At 41.9% G+C, this 15,326-nt stretch overlaps 1 protein-coding gene across 1 annotated transcript in view; it reads left to right on the forward strand.

Annotated features, from left to right (window-relative positions):
• itfg1 (integrin alpha FG-GAP repeat containing 1) overlaps window positions 1–15,326 on the forward strand; it is a 129,456-nt gene that overhangs the window by 23,700 nt on the left and 90,430 nt on the right. Inside the window, exon 7 of the mRNA XM_058381546.1 lies at window positions 9,391–9,449. Coding sequence (XP_058237529.1) covers window positions 9,391–9,449 — 59 coding nt within the window. The remainder of the gene's footprint in view (window positions 1–9,390; window positions 9,450–15,326) is intronic.

Below are 15,326 nucleotides of genomic sequence, written 5' to 3' on the forward strand. Positions count from 1 at the left end.
ATTATGTGTGTCATTTGCAGACCTCTCTCTCTCGCTCTCTCTCTCTCTCTCTCTCTGTCTCTCTGTTTCTCTGTTTCTGTTTCTGTATTTGTGTTATTCTCTATTCTTCTCTCACTCTCTCTGCAGCAAATCCCTGGGACATGAAATCTCTCATACATCCATGCACATGTGTAAATACTCTATCAATCCCCATCAGGCTCACACACACACACTTCACTGTCTAAAACAAAAAATGCTTCAGGTTAAATTATTCATAGAGACACTATATTGGAAAGGTTTTGGGACGTCTGCCTTTACATGCTGAATGTAATATGGAGTTGTCCCGCCCTTTGCAGCTATAACAGCTTCAACTCTTCTGGTAAGGTTTAGGAGTGTGTTTATGGGAATTTTTGACCATTCCTCTAGAAGCACATTTGTGAGGTCAGGCACTGATGTTGGACGAGAAGGTCTGTCTCACAGTCTCCACTCTAATTCATCCCAAAGGTGTTCTATGGGGTTGAGGTCAGGACTCTGTACAGGCCAGTCAAGTTCCTCCACACCAAACTCACTCATCCATGTCTTTATGGACCTTGCTTTGGTCACTGGTGTGCAGTCATGTTGGAACAGGAAGGGGTCATCCCCAAACTGTTCCCACAAAGAGCATGAAATTGTCCAAAATGTCTTGGTATGAAGCTGAAGCATTAAGAGTTCCTTTCACTGGAACTAAGGGGCCGAGTCCAACCCCTGAAAAACAACACCTGAACTCGATGATCTGGCAGTATAGTGTCTGTTGTCTTTTTTTTTTTTTGTTTGTTTCCTCAAACAAGTAGTATTTTTGGAGAACTTGGAGTAAACTTTGGAGAAGGAATGAATATACATGAAGTTTACAGAGTCTTGGTCACTCTTTTATTTCAGTGTTGTATAACATCCTCATTATCTGTGTAAAATAGAAGAAAATAGTAAAAAATCATGACCTTCTATGAGCTGGGTGCAAACTATAGATTGGTAGCATACACTCTCTCTCTCTCTCTCTCTCTCTCTCTCTCTCTCTCACATATACACTGCATGTCGCTCGCCCCCACGTCTCTGTTTTACAGATCTTCTCTTTGACATTTCTCTGTAATGTCACGGCAGTTTTCCGCTCTGCACTAACGCTGTGTCGGGAAGGAGAAGAAGGAGGGAGGAGGCGGGGAGGTTAAAAGGACGGCCCTTTAAAGAGCTTTATCGATTGGCTAAAGGTTCACTCGAACACTGACCTCACATAAAGAAGTGTGTGTTAATATAATCTCCTTCCTCCCACGGTCACGATGTTAAATTACTACAGTAAATAAACTCTATCTGCCTCTCTCTCTCTCTCTCTCTTCAGTTCTCCCTGTGTTTCTGTGTCCGTCTTTCTCTCTATCCCTCTCCCTCTCTCTCTCTCTCTCTCTCTCTCTATCTCTCTGCAGTCCTAAACTGCAATTCATTTAAGAAAGTCAGAAAACACAGTTGTATTTCCGATGTCTTCCACAGTCTCCTCGTCTTAATCTAAAGTGGGAGTCACAGTGTCGCTAACAGATAGCAAAGTAAAATCAGAACCATAGTTTATCTAAACGGCCATAAATCATTCCCAAAACACCCCGGTTTTATATTATATCGAAACAGCTCTGAATCATTTATCAAAACAACTCTGAACTGTATAGAAATAACTCTGAATCATATGATATCAAATTGGCTATGAATCATATCAAAATGGCTCTGAATCGTATGATATCAAATTGATTCTGAATCATATTATATCAAAATGGATCTTAATTGTATCATATCAAACCAACTCTGAACTATATAAAAAAACTCTAAATTGTATCATATCAAATTGATTCTGAATCATATCATATCAAAATGGTTCAGAATCGTATTGTATCGTATCAAAATGGCTCAGTATCATATCGAAACGGCTCAGAATCATATTATATATAAATGGCTCTGAATCATGTCATATCAAAATGGCTCTGAATCATATCAAAATGGCTCTGAATCATGTCATATCAAAATGGCTCTGAATCATATCAAAATGGCTCTGAATCATGTCATATCAAAATGGCTCTGAATCATACAGTATATTGCCAAAAGTATTCGCTCACCCATCCAAATAATCAGAATCAGGTGTTCCAATCACTTCCATGGCCACAGGTGTATAAAATCAAGCACCTAGGCATGCAGACTGTTTTTACAAACATTTGTGAAAGAATGGGTGGCTCTCAGGAGCTCAGTGAATTCCAGCGTGGAACTGTGATAGGATGCCACCTGTGCAACAAATCCAGTCGTGAAATTTCCTCGCTCCTAAATATTCCACAGTCAACTGTCAGCTGTATTATAAGAACGTGGAAGTGTTTGGGAACGACAGCAACTCAGCCACGAAGTGGTAGGCCACGTAAACTGACGGAGCGGGGTCAGCGGATGCTGAGGCGCATAGTGCGAAGAGGTCACCAACTTTCTGCAGAGTCAATCGCTACAGACCTCCAAACTTCATGTGGCCTTCAGATTAGCTCAAGAACAGTGCGCAGAGAGCTTCATGGAACGGGTTTCCATGGCCGAGCAGCTGCATCCAAGCCATACATCACCAAGTGCAATGCAAAGCGTCGGATGCAGTGGTGTAAAGCACGCCGCCACTGGACTCTAGAGCAGTGGAGACGCGTTCTCTGGAGTGACCAATCGCGCTTCTCCATCTGGCAATCTGATGGACGAGTCTGGGTTTGGCGGTTGCCAGGAGAACGGTACTTGTCTGACTGCATTGTGCCAAGTGTAAAGTTTGGTGGAGGGGGGATTATGGTGTGGGGTTGTTTTTCAGGAGCTGGGCTTGGCCCCTTAGTTCCAGTGAAAGGAACTCTGAATGCTTCAGCATACCAAGACATTTTGGACAATTCCATGCTCCCAACTTTGTGGGAACAGTTTGGAGCTGGCCCCTTCCTCTTCCAACATGACTGTGCACCAGTGACCAAAGCAAGGTCCATAAAGACATGGATGACAGAGTCTGGTGTGGATGAACTTGACTGTCCTGCACAGAGTCCTGACCTCAACCCGATAGAACACCTTTGGGATGAATTAGAGCGGAGACTGAGAGCCAGACCTTCTCGTCCAACATCAGTGTGTGACCTCACAAATGTGCTTCTGGAAGAATGGTCAAAAATTCCCATAAACACACTCCTAAACCTTGTGGACAGCCTTCCCAGAAGAGTTGAAGCTGTTATAGCTGCAAAGGGTGGACCGACGTCATATTGAACCCTATGGATTAGGAATGGGATGTCACTTAAGTTCATATGCGAGTCAAGGCAGGTGAGAGAATACTTTTGGCAATATAGTGTATATCAAAATGGCTCTGAATCATATCACATCAAAATGGCTCTGAATCATATAGTATTGTATTTTATCAAAAATGGCTCTGAATTGTCTTGCATATAAACGGCTCTGAATCAAACACAGTGAATCATATGATGCTGAAATTGCTCTGAATGGCTCTGTAACGAATCCAGCGTATTAAGGTCTGATGAACCGTTTTACTTCATTTTTCTGGTCTGAAGTTGTGGAGAGTTCTGCTCCATCTGCTCTTTCCTGCAGCAGTGTGAAGTGTCCCTTTTTAAAAGCGTTTGGTTTATTCCTCAAACATGATTTTCTCATTTCTTTCAGCACCACAGGCTGTGGGTTCGGCTCCATCCATCATGTCATTTTTCATAAGTGCTAACTGGCGATATTTAAATATTTCTCGTCTGATCTGTGCGGAGCCGAGAGAACAACATCAGACTCGCTTCTGACACTTTGTTTATTTTTCAGCAGAATTGAATTGAGTTCAACTTTATTTATCCCTGAGGGTTTGGCGGCTTCCGCGTGTATCAGTCATCATTATCAGTAAAGTAGACGTGATGCGTTTATAACACAGAGAAAGCGAGAGAGAACGTACTTTTATGGACAAAATAACGGAGTTTAAAATACAGAAGGCGTAAATACTCGTCCTCATCCTCGTGGAACATCATCACTCAGACGTGGAGACGCTGAAGAAACACGGAAAATCACAACATTTTTATTTATTGTCCTTTTTTATTAAATGTTTTTTTTTAATAGAAATACATTTAATCATTGTTAATGTTTTAGAACCTTCCTTCCTTCCTTAGTCCCCCCCTCCCTCATTCCTTCATTCATTTCATTCTATGTCCCTATCTTCCTTCCTTCCTTCCTTCATCATTAGTAAAGGAGACGTTTATAACACAGAGAAAGCGAGAGAGAACGTAACGTAAATACTTGTCCTCATCCTCGTGGAACATCATCACTCGGACATGGAGACGCTGAAGAAACACAAGGAAAATCACAAAATTTGATTTTTTTCAGGGATTGAATTCTAACGAAATCACTCGCATTCGTACCATAAATTAATAAGGCCGCAGACGTTACTTCCTCCGCCCGTGTCTAATTATCTGAGTATCTGTGAGGCGAGGCAGCGTTAAGATGTGCTCCAGTTCAGGACGGAGAGTTTAGGGATAATTACAGTCATCACTGTGGAGGTTCATTCCGAGAGACAAGGTGGAGGCGGGCGTCCTGTTTAGAGCAATTTATTCACACGCAAGACAAATAAATAACTCTGAGCATCACAGCAACCTGCCAAGTGTGTGTGTGTGTGTGTGTGTGGTGTGTGGGGCATATGTTTCTGTTGGCATGGCAACTGTCTGCGTATATCTCAGAGCTTCTTTGTTTTCCTCGATGGCTCTATTTATCCCGATGCTTTCAGGTTCTTTCTCTACACATTTCAGCAGCTGTAATCTCACATGAGGGAGACATTTTACCTTTAAACTGAATCATCTTCTCCAAACCGCTTCAGACTCCGCCTTTCAACTTTAGGCCACGCCCCTCGCCTGAGAAATAAGACAGGGTTCTTAAGACGGCTTATAAACAGGATTATTCAGTGAGATCAGCTCCATAAATACATTTTGTTTTATTTATATTTATATATTTCTATTAAATAATTTCTAGAATTTCCACCAGTTAAGGATTTAAATTTTCTCCCTTTTGGTTAAATGTTTTTTAAATGAAATAGAAATACATTTAATCACTATTAGATTATTGAAACCTTTCTTTCTTTCTCTCTTTCTTTCTCTCTCTCTCTCTCTCTCTCTCTCTCTCCCCCTCCCTCCCTCCCTCCCTCTTTTCCTTCCTTCCTTCCTTCCTCCCTCTGTCCTTCCTTCCCTCCCTCCCTCCCACACGGGTTTACAGTAAGTGTGTGAGGTAAAGGAGGAGAGAGAAATGAGTGCACTATGATTGAGACCCTGAAACAGCTGTGTATGTTTATTTATCTTTTATTACAAATTAGATAAGGATCAGAAAAGTCAAGACTGAGATCAGACTCAGATCAGATCAGTCAGAAACAAGGGGTCATGTTGAGATCCTGCACAGCGAGAGGACGTGAGGCTGTAGCGGTCAGACAGACGGAGGGAGAACAGTGTGTTCTCATGGGGGACAGAGTTTATCTCAGTGCAGTAAGACAGGTGTGTGTGTGTGTGTGTGTGTGTGTGTGTGTGTGTGTTGTCCTAATTTATTCCAGTGCCTCACTTTGCTCTTTTTAGCGACACTTTTTTCCCCTCAGTGAGAGAAACACAGGAAAGGAGGACAAGAGCAGGTTTACAGACCCCTCTCTCTCTCTCTCTCTCTCTGACCTGTTTCTCTTTGTTTCATCACTCATTTGCTCTTTTTGTCTCTCCATGCTTTCATTCATTCCTTTTTCTCTTTCCAGGTTCTTCACTGTTACTCTTATCTTTCTTTTATATAATTTTCTGTTTTTGTTCACTTTTTTCCCCTCCTTTCCTCACCCCCCCCCCCCCCTGTGTACTGTATCTCTCCTGTTTGTTCCCATCTCCTCTCCTCTCTTCTCCCTCTCTCGAGACCCCACTGTGTGTGTGTGTGTGTGTGTGTGTATTATAGCATCTCTGAATAGCGCTGGCGTGATGCACTGTTATCATGTGTGTTGTTCTCTCCTATAAAAGTCTTACGTAATCAGGTTCTCTGACATTTTTTCTGCTTTCCCCGCTCTTTTCCAGTTTGCACAGCGTTCCACGTTTCAGCTTTGAAGATAAATGAGATGTGTTCTCCTTGCACTTTCGAAATATTCCAGCTGGATCTGTGAGCGTTTTGCGCGTCACAGAGCGGAAACCTTTATCGAGGCCGGTGCTGAGCGCTAATCGATGCCGGTCTGATTGCACCCATAAATACCAGCACAGAGTTTAATACTTTTTTGTCCTTCTTTATGGAGTCAGTAAAGTTTTGGCACCCTTCATTGGAGATGAAGATAATTAACTTGGTTGGTTCGGGTTTAATACACAAAATACTGCTAGGGTGGGGGGGGGGGGGGGTCACAGATCCTGGAACATCCCTTATTCCCATTACCGTTCCTCCTGTTCCGCTGTCTTCCTCCTCTTCCGCTCTGTCTGACTTTCTCCTCGTTGCCGTCCCTCACGGCTTGTTGATGTCTGTAATCTGTGTAGAAGAACAGAAATAACTCTGCCTTATTCCATTTCCAGCTAAAACACCTACAGTTTGAATCTTTGATCATTTTTTTATTGGGGATGAGCCGGCATCGTTGCAGGCATCATTTTAATGTGAACATTTTTGATATCGTCACGAATCTGATATTTTTCTCCTGCAGATTTATTTTAACAAAGCAATTTTTGCTCATTTGGAGGTTTTGTGCTTGACTGAGTGTGTGTAGTGTTGTGTTTCTTCTCCTCGCTGTCAGGATCCGGCCCGAAATTATGGGATGTAACTGTAGCCTGCAATTAGAGACGCTGAGATGCTGACGGGTCTCGATGCTGTGTGTGTGTCCTGTCACACAGACACTAATCATTATCTGTGTACGCAAAACAACATGTGTTGTGAGACTGGAATATAGAGGCCACGCCTCTTTCACTGAGACTGACACACAGAGGACACACCTCTTTCACTGAGACTGGAATACAGAGGACACACCTCCTTCACAGAGACTGACACACTGAGGCCACGCCTCCTTCATTGAAACTGACACACAGAGGACACACCTTCTTCACTGAGACAGACACACAGATGCCACGCCTCCTTCTCTGTGACTCAAACCAAGTGTTACTCCAAAAAAAAAAAAAAAAAATCCCACTAGACTGAACTAAAAGTCAGACTGTAGAGAGTAGGGAGGCGTTCCTGGTGTATTGTGGGAAATCAGATCAGGTGTTATGTGCCTTCGCTCATGGAAATGAGAGCGTGAAATTAATCACAGCTCTAATCATGGCATATATTAATATATAACTACGGTATATTTAATCAAATTAATTAGCAGAGTCGGAGCCGTCGTCACGTCCCCCTCTGTCTCTCTCCATTATGTTCTCAGACACTCCTGATTAGATGGCTAGGTTGGATGAGTGCCACTGATGTGCTGAAAACACACACACTTAATCGATAGCTAACCGGGAATCACACACATCAGAGAACACGGCCTCCAGCGTACACACAGGTGTCAGTGCTCCTGTTTTCACATCATTACAAGCCACTAACTGTTTATTACAATGTTATAATATCCTCAGAGTTCTTTTAGAGGAACCGTATCACAGGATGGATCTCAGTCACATTATAGATACAGAAAGATGGAGTTTATGGCCACCTCTCTCTCTCTCTCTCTCTCACACACACACACACACACACACACACACACACACAGTCGGTGGATGTGAAAGTTTTGAAATTGAGTTCTCACACACAGTGTGTGTATTTCAGGATTAGTGTGTGTTTGTGTTTGAGGTGAAGAAGGTGTGTGGATTTTAGGATTTAAGTGTGGTTCTCTGTGTGTGTGTGTGTGTGTGTGTGTGTGTGTGTAATCAGGCCAGTGCAGTCACAGCAGCAGCAGTGCTCTCAGTCTGATTAATGAAGCTATTTATTTTGCACATTCAGCTAGAGGGAGAGAACAAGAGAGAGGTTTTGTTGGAAAGAAAATAGAGAATTCCGGAAAGATGGATATGCAATTTTTCTTCTGTAGTTTAATCTGGAATCTGCAAACACCACAGCACACTTTTATTCCGAGATGTAGCATGACTTTTAACACGCCGTATCTCATGTCCCACACAGCAGTAGGCGTCGCGGTGTCGTGACGCGTCGATCGCTTTTGGTGCGAGACGATCTTAAGCTAAACGAGGCTTTCGGACGAAGCCTCACACACGGTCTCACGCACCGTATTAAATCTCAGCAGGATGATTTCACTCGATATGTGAGCCATGAGCTTTTGAGAGATATCAATAGTGCAGTAACACTTTCCCGTCCGACCGTCATGAGCTCTAATGACGAGGGGGTGAAGAACATCGACGTATCGAACCCGAAGGATCCGTCATCATCTGAGCTGAAAGACGGACGCCGGACGGCATGTACTATCGATCTTGGCGCGTACCCGAGGGTCGGGTCACACCGAGTGGTTTAAATCCGAGTTTGTCAAAGTGACCTGATCAGGATGGTCGTGGCGCTCTACAGGATTGGAATGGAAAGATAGCGATGGAGAAAAATAATTTTTATATGATTATTTACTAACATTAAGTGTATATAATCTACATTTTTAAAGATGCTTTCAGAAAAAAGTAGTATTAATTATATTAAATTAATTAATATTAGTTAAATATTAATGAGACCATCCTTATCGTTTTTAGCTCAACCTTATAAAGGGTTAGGGACTGACGTAAATATGTACATAAATATATAGAAATCTTTACATATTTTGACCAAAACCCAAATCCTGTTCACTACACATGCTCACTACATAGGGTGCCGACAATTCCAAGGAACGTTTGCTCCGAGACCTCGCGACCCAGAGGTTTATTTTAATGTGTTTGTTTAATACTTTATCTTCTGATCAGAAGATAGAGTTCGAATCCCAGGTCCATCAAGTCCCCCACTGCAAGTCCATCCACCCTGAGCAAGGCCCTTAACCCTCAGTTGTATAAAATGAGATAAAATGCAAGTCGCTCTGGATAAGGGCGTCTGCCAAAATGCCAGAAATGTAAATGCACCCTTTAATTAATAAACTGCTGTAGTATAAGAGAAATAAAACACCTGGAGACATGCTGTTGCAGGAAAATAATCAACTTCTGTGGTGGAACGAGAAGCACAGTTTCATTACATCATGCCATCTTCCCTAACGTCAGCGTCCCTAAGTGTTTTATTCCTCACGTTAGATTTGTTCTTCCCGGAGTTACGATCTTTTTGCAAACCTGAGCGGTACCACTAGAGGGCGCTCAACAGTGCATATGAGAATAAAGAATAAATCCCTGGTACGTTAATGCAAAGTTTTGTCTGTACAGAGTGGACTTTCAGACTTTAAGAAGAACTTTTTTTCAGTTTGATTTCATGACTTGTTTTTTTTTTCTTTTTTCCCCCTGACAGATTTGTTTCTCAGCGCAGGATCGAATTCAGTATTCGGGTTCGAGACTTGGATCAATACGGTAAGCTTCACCTTGACTTACATCTCACCCGCCTTTCCTCTGTGTCTGAACACTGTAGTTAAACACAGACGGGTTCTTCAGTGTCGCTCGGATCTACAGCTCAAATTTCTAAAATCAGTCCATGGAAACACAGCAAGGTCAGAGAGAGGTACACAGGCGTGGACAGGCCTTTCATTCTACTGCCCCGGGGCTGTTATAGGGTAAAACATACTGAGATAGTATCTCAAATATAGGCAGATGTATTAATAATGACTAATATAAATGTTTAAAAATAAAATAATTTCCATGATTTATTCTTTTTTTAAAATCATTTTTAAGCTTGATATTAGTACAGACATATTATAGTTTAAATTATGGCTAATATTCTTCATTAAATAATAATAATAATAATAATAATAATAATAATAATAATAATAATAAATAAATTTGCTTATTGATTAAAATAAATAAATAAATAAATAAATAAATAAATAAATAATTAAATAAATAAATAAATAAATAAATAAATAAATAAATAATTACCTGTAAATAAAACAAGCTTGAGACTTTTACAAATATAGAAGTTAGAGATCTGATAATCAGAATCAGTCTAATATCAGCAAAACAGGAAAAAAATGAAATAAATATAAAATCTTGTCACCAATAACAAATATTGGAACTGAATTTAAATAAGAATTTATTTATTTTACTTTTTTTTTTTTACCTTAGTGTTTACATGCACCGACCAGGCATAACATTATGACCACCTGCCTAATATTGTGTCGATCCCCTTTTGGTGCCAGAACAGCCCTGACCCGTCCTGCACTGTGTATTCTGACCCCTTTCTATCAGAACCAGCATTAACTTCTTCAGCAGTTTGAGCAACAGTAGCTCGTCTGTTGGATCGGATCACACGGGTCAGCCTTCTCTCCCCACGTACATCAATGAGCCTCGGCCGCCCATGACCCTGTCGCCGGTTCACCACTGTTCCTTCCTTGGACCACTTTTGATAGACACTGACCACTGCAGACCGGGAACACCCCACAAGAGCTGCAGTTTTGGAGATGCTCTGATCCAGTGGTCACAATTTGGTCCTTTTGGTCAAACTCGCTCAAATCCTTACACTTGTCCATTTTTCCTGCTTCTAACATCAACTTTGAGGACAAAATGTTGACTTGCTGCCTAATATATCCCCCCCACTAACAGGTGCCATGATGAGGAGATACTCAGTCTTATTCACTTCACCTGGAACTGCTCACAGTGAAAAATAAGCACTTGAAAATATCTTGTATATAACTAAACATTTCTAATATTTATCATTATAAAATAATGTTATAAAATAAGTTTTAAAATGTGTTATTATTATTCTTTTTTTCTAAATGTGTTCTTGTATTTGTTTGATCCTAATTCCTTAATGATTAATATTTTTACTGGCTAAGACCTGGTCAAGACAACGTTTCAGAGTAAAGTAAACAGGTCAGTAGATGAAAGTGTGTGTTCAAAGTCTGTATAGAACACGAAGGTCATGGAGAGGAACGACAGGATGGAGGGAGGAGGATGGGTATAAGTTTGGGGCAGAGGACATGCAGGGTGGACACCATGGGACTGAAAAGAGAATTAAAAAAAAGACAAGAAATGAGATTCATGGAGCAGAGAGAGAAGAAAGATAAATGAGTCAAGAGTTGAGAAGAGAGAGTGCAGGAGGGCAGTGTTCGCTCAGCAGTCCTGTAAAGGTCAGAGATTGTGTGTGTGTGTGTGTGTGGAAAGGACACAGCAGCACTCACCCATTCTGAACTGTCTTACTCTGCCTGAACCACTACACTCCTCCTTTATTCCTGTGTTCAACTGAGAGAGAGAGAGAGAGAGAGAGAGACGAGTGGAGTATTAACTCTCCTCCCAGCTGAGAGCAGCTACTGAACCTTATCATTTCATACGGAGAGAGATGAGGACGTGAAGGGAGGCAGCAGGAGACGGAGGAGGATGAAACAGGAAGCTGGAGGAGAAATGGAGAAAGAGAGAATCCTTATGAAGAAAGATCTAGACTGTACCTTCACTCGTTCTTTCAGATGCCGAAAATGAAACTGTAGGTTAGTGCAGTTTTCCTAAGCATGGAGAGGAGGAGCATGCAACAGTGAGGAAGAGGAACATGATGAGAGGACGAGGAGGAAGGAAGACAAATAGGAGGAAGGAAGGAGTGAACAAAATGGGGGAAGAGAAAGAGTGTGTGTGTGTGTGTGTGTATCAGGGGGCCTTTAGTGCAGGAGCTGAGAAAAGGAAGATGATGGAGAAAAAGGAGAGAGAGAGAGAGAGGGAGATACTGGGGATAATTGGGGCAGTGATTAAAGAGGGGGAAGTTAATCTCTAACCTCATCCACCTCAATCCATCTACAGCGGCCATTTTGGGTTCTGTCTGCTTTCTGTTTATCCCCGCTTGATTAGGCTTTACGGAATAAATCACTGAAAACTAGCACACACACACACACACACACACACACAGAGAGAGAGAGAGAGAGAGAGAGAGAGGGAGAGACAGAGAGAGGGAGAGAATTTGAAACATGGATCAGTATACACTCGTATAAACAGGTTGAACACAGAGACAGATGGATCACATTTAGTTAGCTAGCTAGCAAAGGTTAGCAATAAAACCTGTTAGCTAATGGTAACAATCGTTACGAATCAACACACAGCACCACTAAACTTGTCATAAATTCCTGTCAACTGTCTTCAGAAGAAAATCCAGTCCAAGTTAGAGATCCGGTCTACATTCCTCCGAGACCCTGCCTCGATTCCTGTCAGAAATCCTGACTAAAATTCCTGTCTGAATTTTCGAGATCCTCTCAGTCCTTATCGTCCCGCTGAGACACGACTAAGCATCCTTGTTTTATCAGAAGTCCTGTCAGAAAATCCTGCCTGAAATCCTGGAGTAGATCCCATCAGTCTGTGGTGCAGTTATGACATCTTGACTGGAAGTCAGAATTCCTGTCTAAATTCCTGTGAGAGATCCTGTTGGAAAGTCCTTTCAGAAATCCTGTCAGAAATATTGTCAAAAATCCTCTGTCGGAAATCATGTCCGGTGCTGTCAGAATCGAGGAGGAGATCCTGTGGGATTAGCTGATGGAAGCATGCTGCTAGCATGCAGCTACATTTGTGTTTATTTCTTTTTCACACCTGAGTGTATCATTTCTCTCTCTCCCTCTCTCTCCCTCTCTCTCTCCCTCTCTCTCTCTCTCTCTCTCACACACTCACACACACACACTACTGTAAGACCTCAGTAATCCTCTCTCTTCTTGGCTGTGGGGTTTTACTGTACTTCGCCATGGCCCAGTGGCTTCATATCCCTCTACCTCACTTCATTTTAATTACTTTCTCCTTCCACTCTTGGGCTTTAACACTGCCTCCTACACTACAACACACACACACACACACACACACACACACACACACACACACGGCCTGAGTCTCTTGTGACTGTGTAAATCGAATGCTTTAACTGTAGACTGTGGGCGAAGCCATTACTGTACTCACACTAAACAAACAAGCAGGGTCGATATTAGCATTTTAATAGCGCTATTTGCTAGCTACATTTGTCTAACAGCAGAGGCGGTGGATGTAGTGAGATAATCGAGCAGCGTGTAATGAGATGGAGAGTCAGCATTATTCAGAACGACTGAATACATATCTCTCTCTCTCACACACACACACACACACACACACAATGTATCAGACTGTGTACTGACATTACTGTGTCTGATTACGATTATATACACCGTTGCCAAAAGTATTGGGACACCCCTCCAAATCATTGAGTTCAGGTGTTGTTTTTCAGGGGTTCTTAGTTCCAGTGAAAGGAACTCTTAGTCCTGACCTCAACCCCATAGAACACCTTTGGGATGAATTAGAGTGGAGACTGTGAGCCAGACCTTCTCGTCCAACATCAGTGCCTGACCTCACAAATGTGCTTCTAGAGGAATGGTCAGAAATTCCCATAAACACACTAAACCTTCCCAGAAGAGATGAAGCTGTAGAATTGTGCTGCAAGGGGCAGGCCAGGTGTCCCAGTTTTGGAATGGCTCACAGTCTCTGTTGGAACAGAAACTCTTCCCACAAAGCAAAATGTCTTGGTATGAAGCTGAAGCATTAAGAGTTCCTTTCACTGGAACTAAGAACCCCTGAAAAACAACACCTGAATTCAATGATTTGGAGGGGTGTCCCAAAACTTTTGGCAATATAGTATTTATTATTACATTATTAATTGATTAAAGCAAATGGTTAAATTCACAAAAATGTATTTGTGGGTGTGGTCACATATGGGTTCAACTTGTGATGTTACATATAAGACCTACAGCTTTGGACCAATCATGCTAGAGATTAGATAGAGTTGGATAGAAGATTTTTCTTTCTTTTCTGATCCCAGCACATACACCATGAACACATGTAGCACTGTATTGTCCTTCTGATGTAACCAGACATATTTACACGTGTTCATTATAAACGTCTGCGTTACCAATCTTACGTTTTGTTCCAACTTTCTGATGAGGATCAGTTTTAAAAACAAATCTGCACTCGACCTTCTTCTCGCTATTGTATAATAATAGTTATAAAGAGACTGTAATGGTGCTGTGTGGATTCTCTCCAGATTTAGCATTTTAATATGAAAAATCTAAATATATATATATATATATATATATATATATATATATATATATATATATATATATATATATATATATATATAATATATAATATATTAATAGTTGTCTAATTTCAGTTCTGCTTTTTGGCTTTAGGATTTAGAGGACGTTAGAATTCCCTGGAGCAGAGTGTTTGTGTGAATTTTGATTCTGCTCTCCGTCTCGTCCTCCTCTATCCCTTTTCTCTGTGCTGTGTTATAGTTCAGATTTGAAATTCTGTAGGCGTGACAGCAGGGAGATTTGTTCTGCTGCATGATAATGAGGTGAGACACGAGGTAAAGCTTTTAAACACTGAACGTTAGTTACGGCCAACTTCTCAGTGCTTCGGTGACTGATCCCCTTCTCTCCGCTGAACATTCTCCTGTGTCTTCATCTCACCATTTCTTTTGATTCTGTAAATCGTGTCATGCTCTTTTCCCTTCTGTCAGTTCTTGGGCTTACAGGCTCAGCTCAGGTTCAGATCATATCACGCAAATGTACATCAGCCTGCTTGCTAGTGGCAAACACAACCCTGCTTCTGCTAGTGGTGTTGAGGGCGTTCCCCAGGGCTCAGTACTCTGCCTTCTAACTTTTTTAATGTTTACACACTAACCATAGGTCCTTCTATAGTGCATCACAATCTCACTGTATTCCAGTGACGCACACAGTTCCTACAAAGTCAAGTCACTGACAGTAAGGGTAGCATGAAGTTTCAATTATTGTCCATTCTGGATGTATCAATATGCTCGTGTTCAGGGTGTGTGATGGTGTGGAGATGTCGTGTTCAGGGTGTGTGATGGTGTGGAGATGTCGTGTTCAGGGTGTGTGATGGTGTGGAGATGTCGTGTTCAGGGTGTGTGATGGTGTGGAGATGTCGTGTTCAGGGTGTGTGATGGTGTGGAGATGTCGTGTTCAGGGTGTGTGATGGTGTGGAGATGTCGTGTTCAGGGTGTGTGATGGTGTGGAGATGTCGTGTTCAGGGTGTGTGATGGTGTGGAGATGTCGTGTTCAGGGTGTGTGATGGTGTGGAGATGTCGTGTTCAGGGTGTGTGATGGTGTGGAGATGTCGTGTTCAGGGTGTGTGATGGTGTGGAGATGTCGTGTTCAGGGTGTGTGATGGTGTGGAGATGTCGTGTTCAGGGTGTGTGATGGTGTGGAGATTTTGTGTCACCTAACACAGAGTAAATACCAGAATCATTCCCGAAGCATTCCTCTCTCTCTCTCTCTT

Source organism: Hemibagrus wyckioides, linkage group LG27, assembly GCF_019097595.1.
Source record: "Hemibagrus wyckioides isolate EC202008001 linkage group LG27, SWU_Hwy_1.0, whole genome shotgun sequence".
In the NCBI taxonomy this organism is placed as follows: Eukaryota; Metazoa; Chordata; class Actinopteri; order Siluriformes; family Bagridae; genus Hemibagrus; species Hemibagrus wyckioides.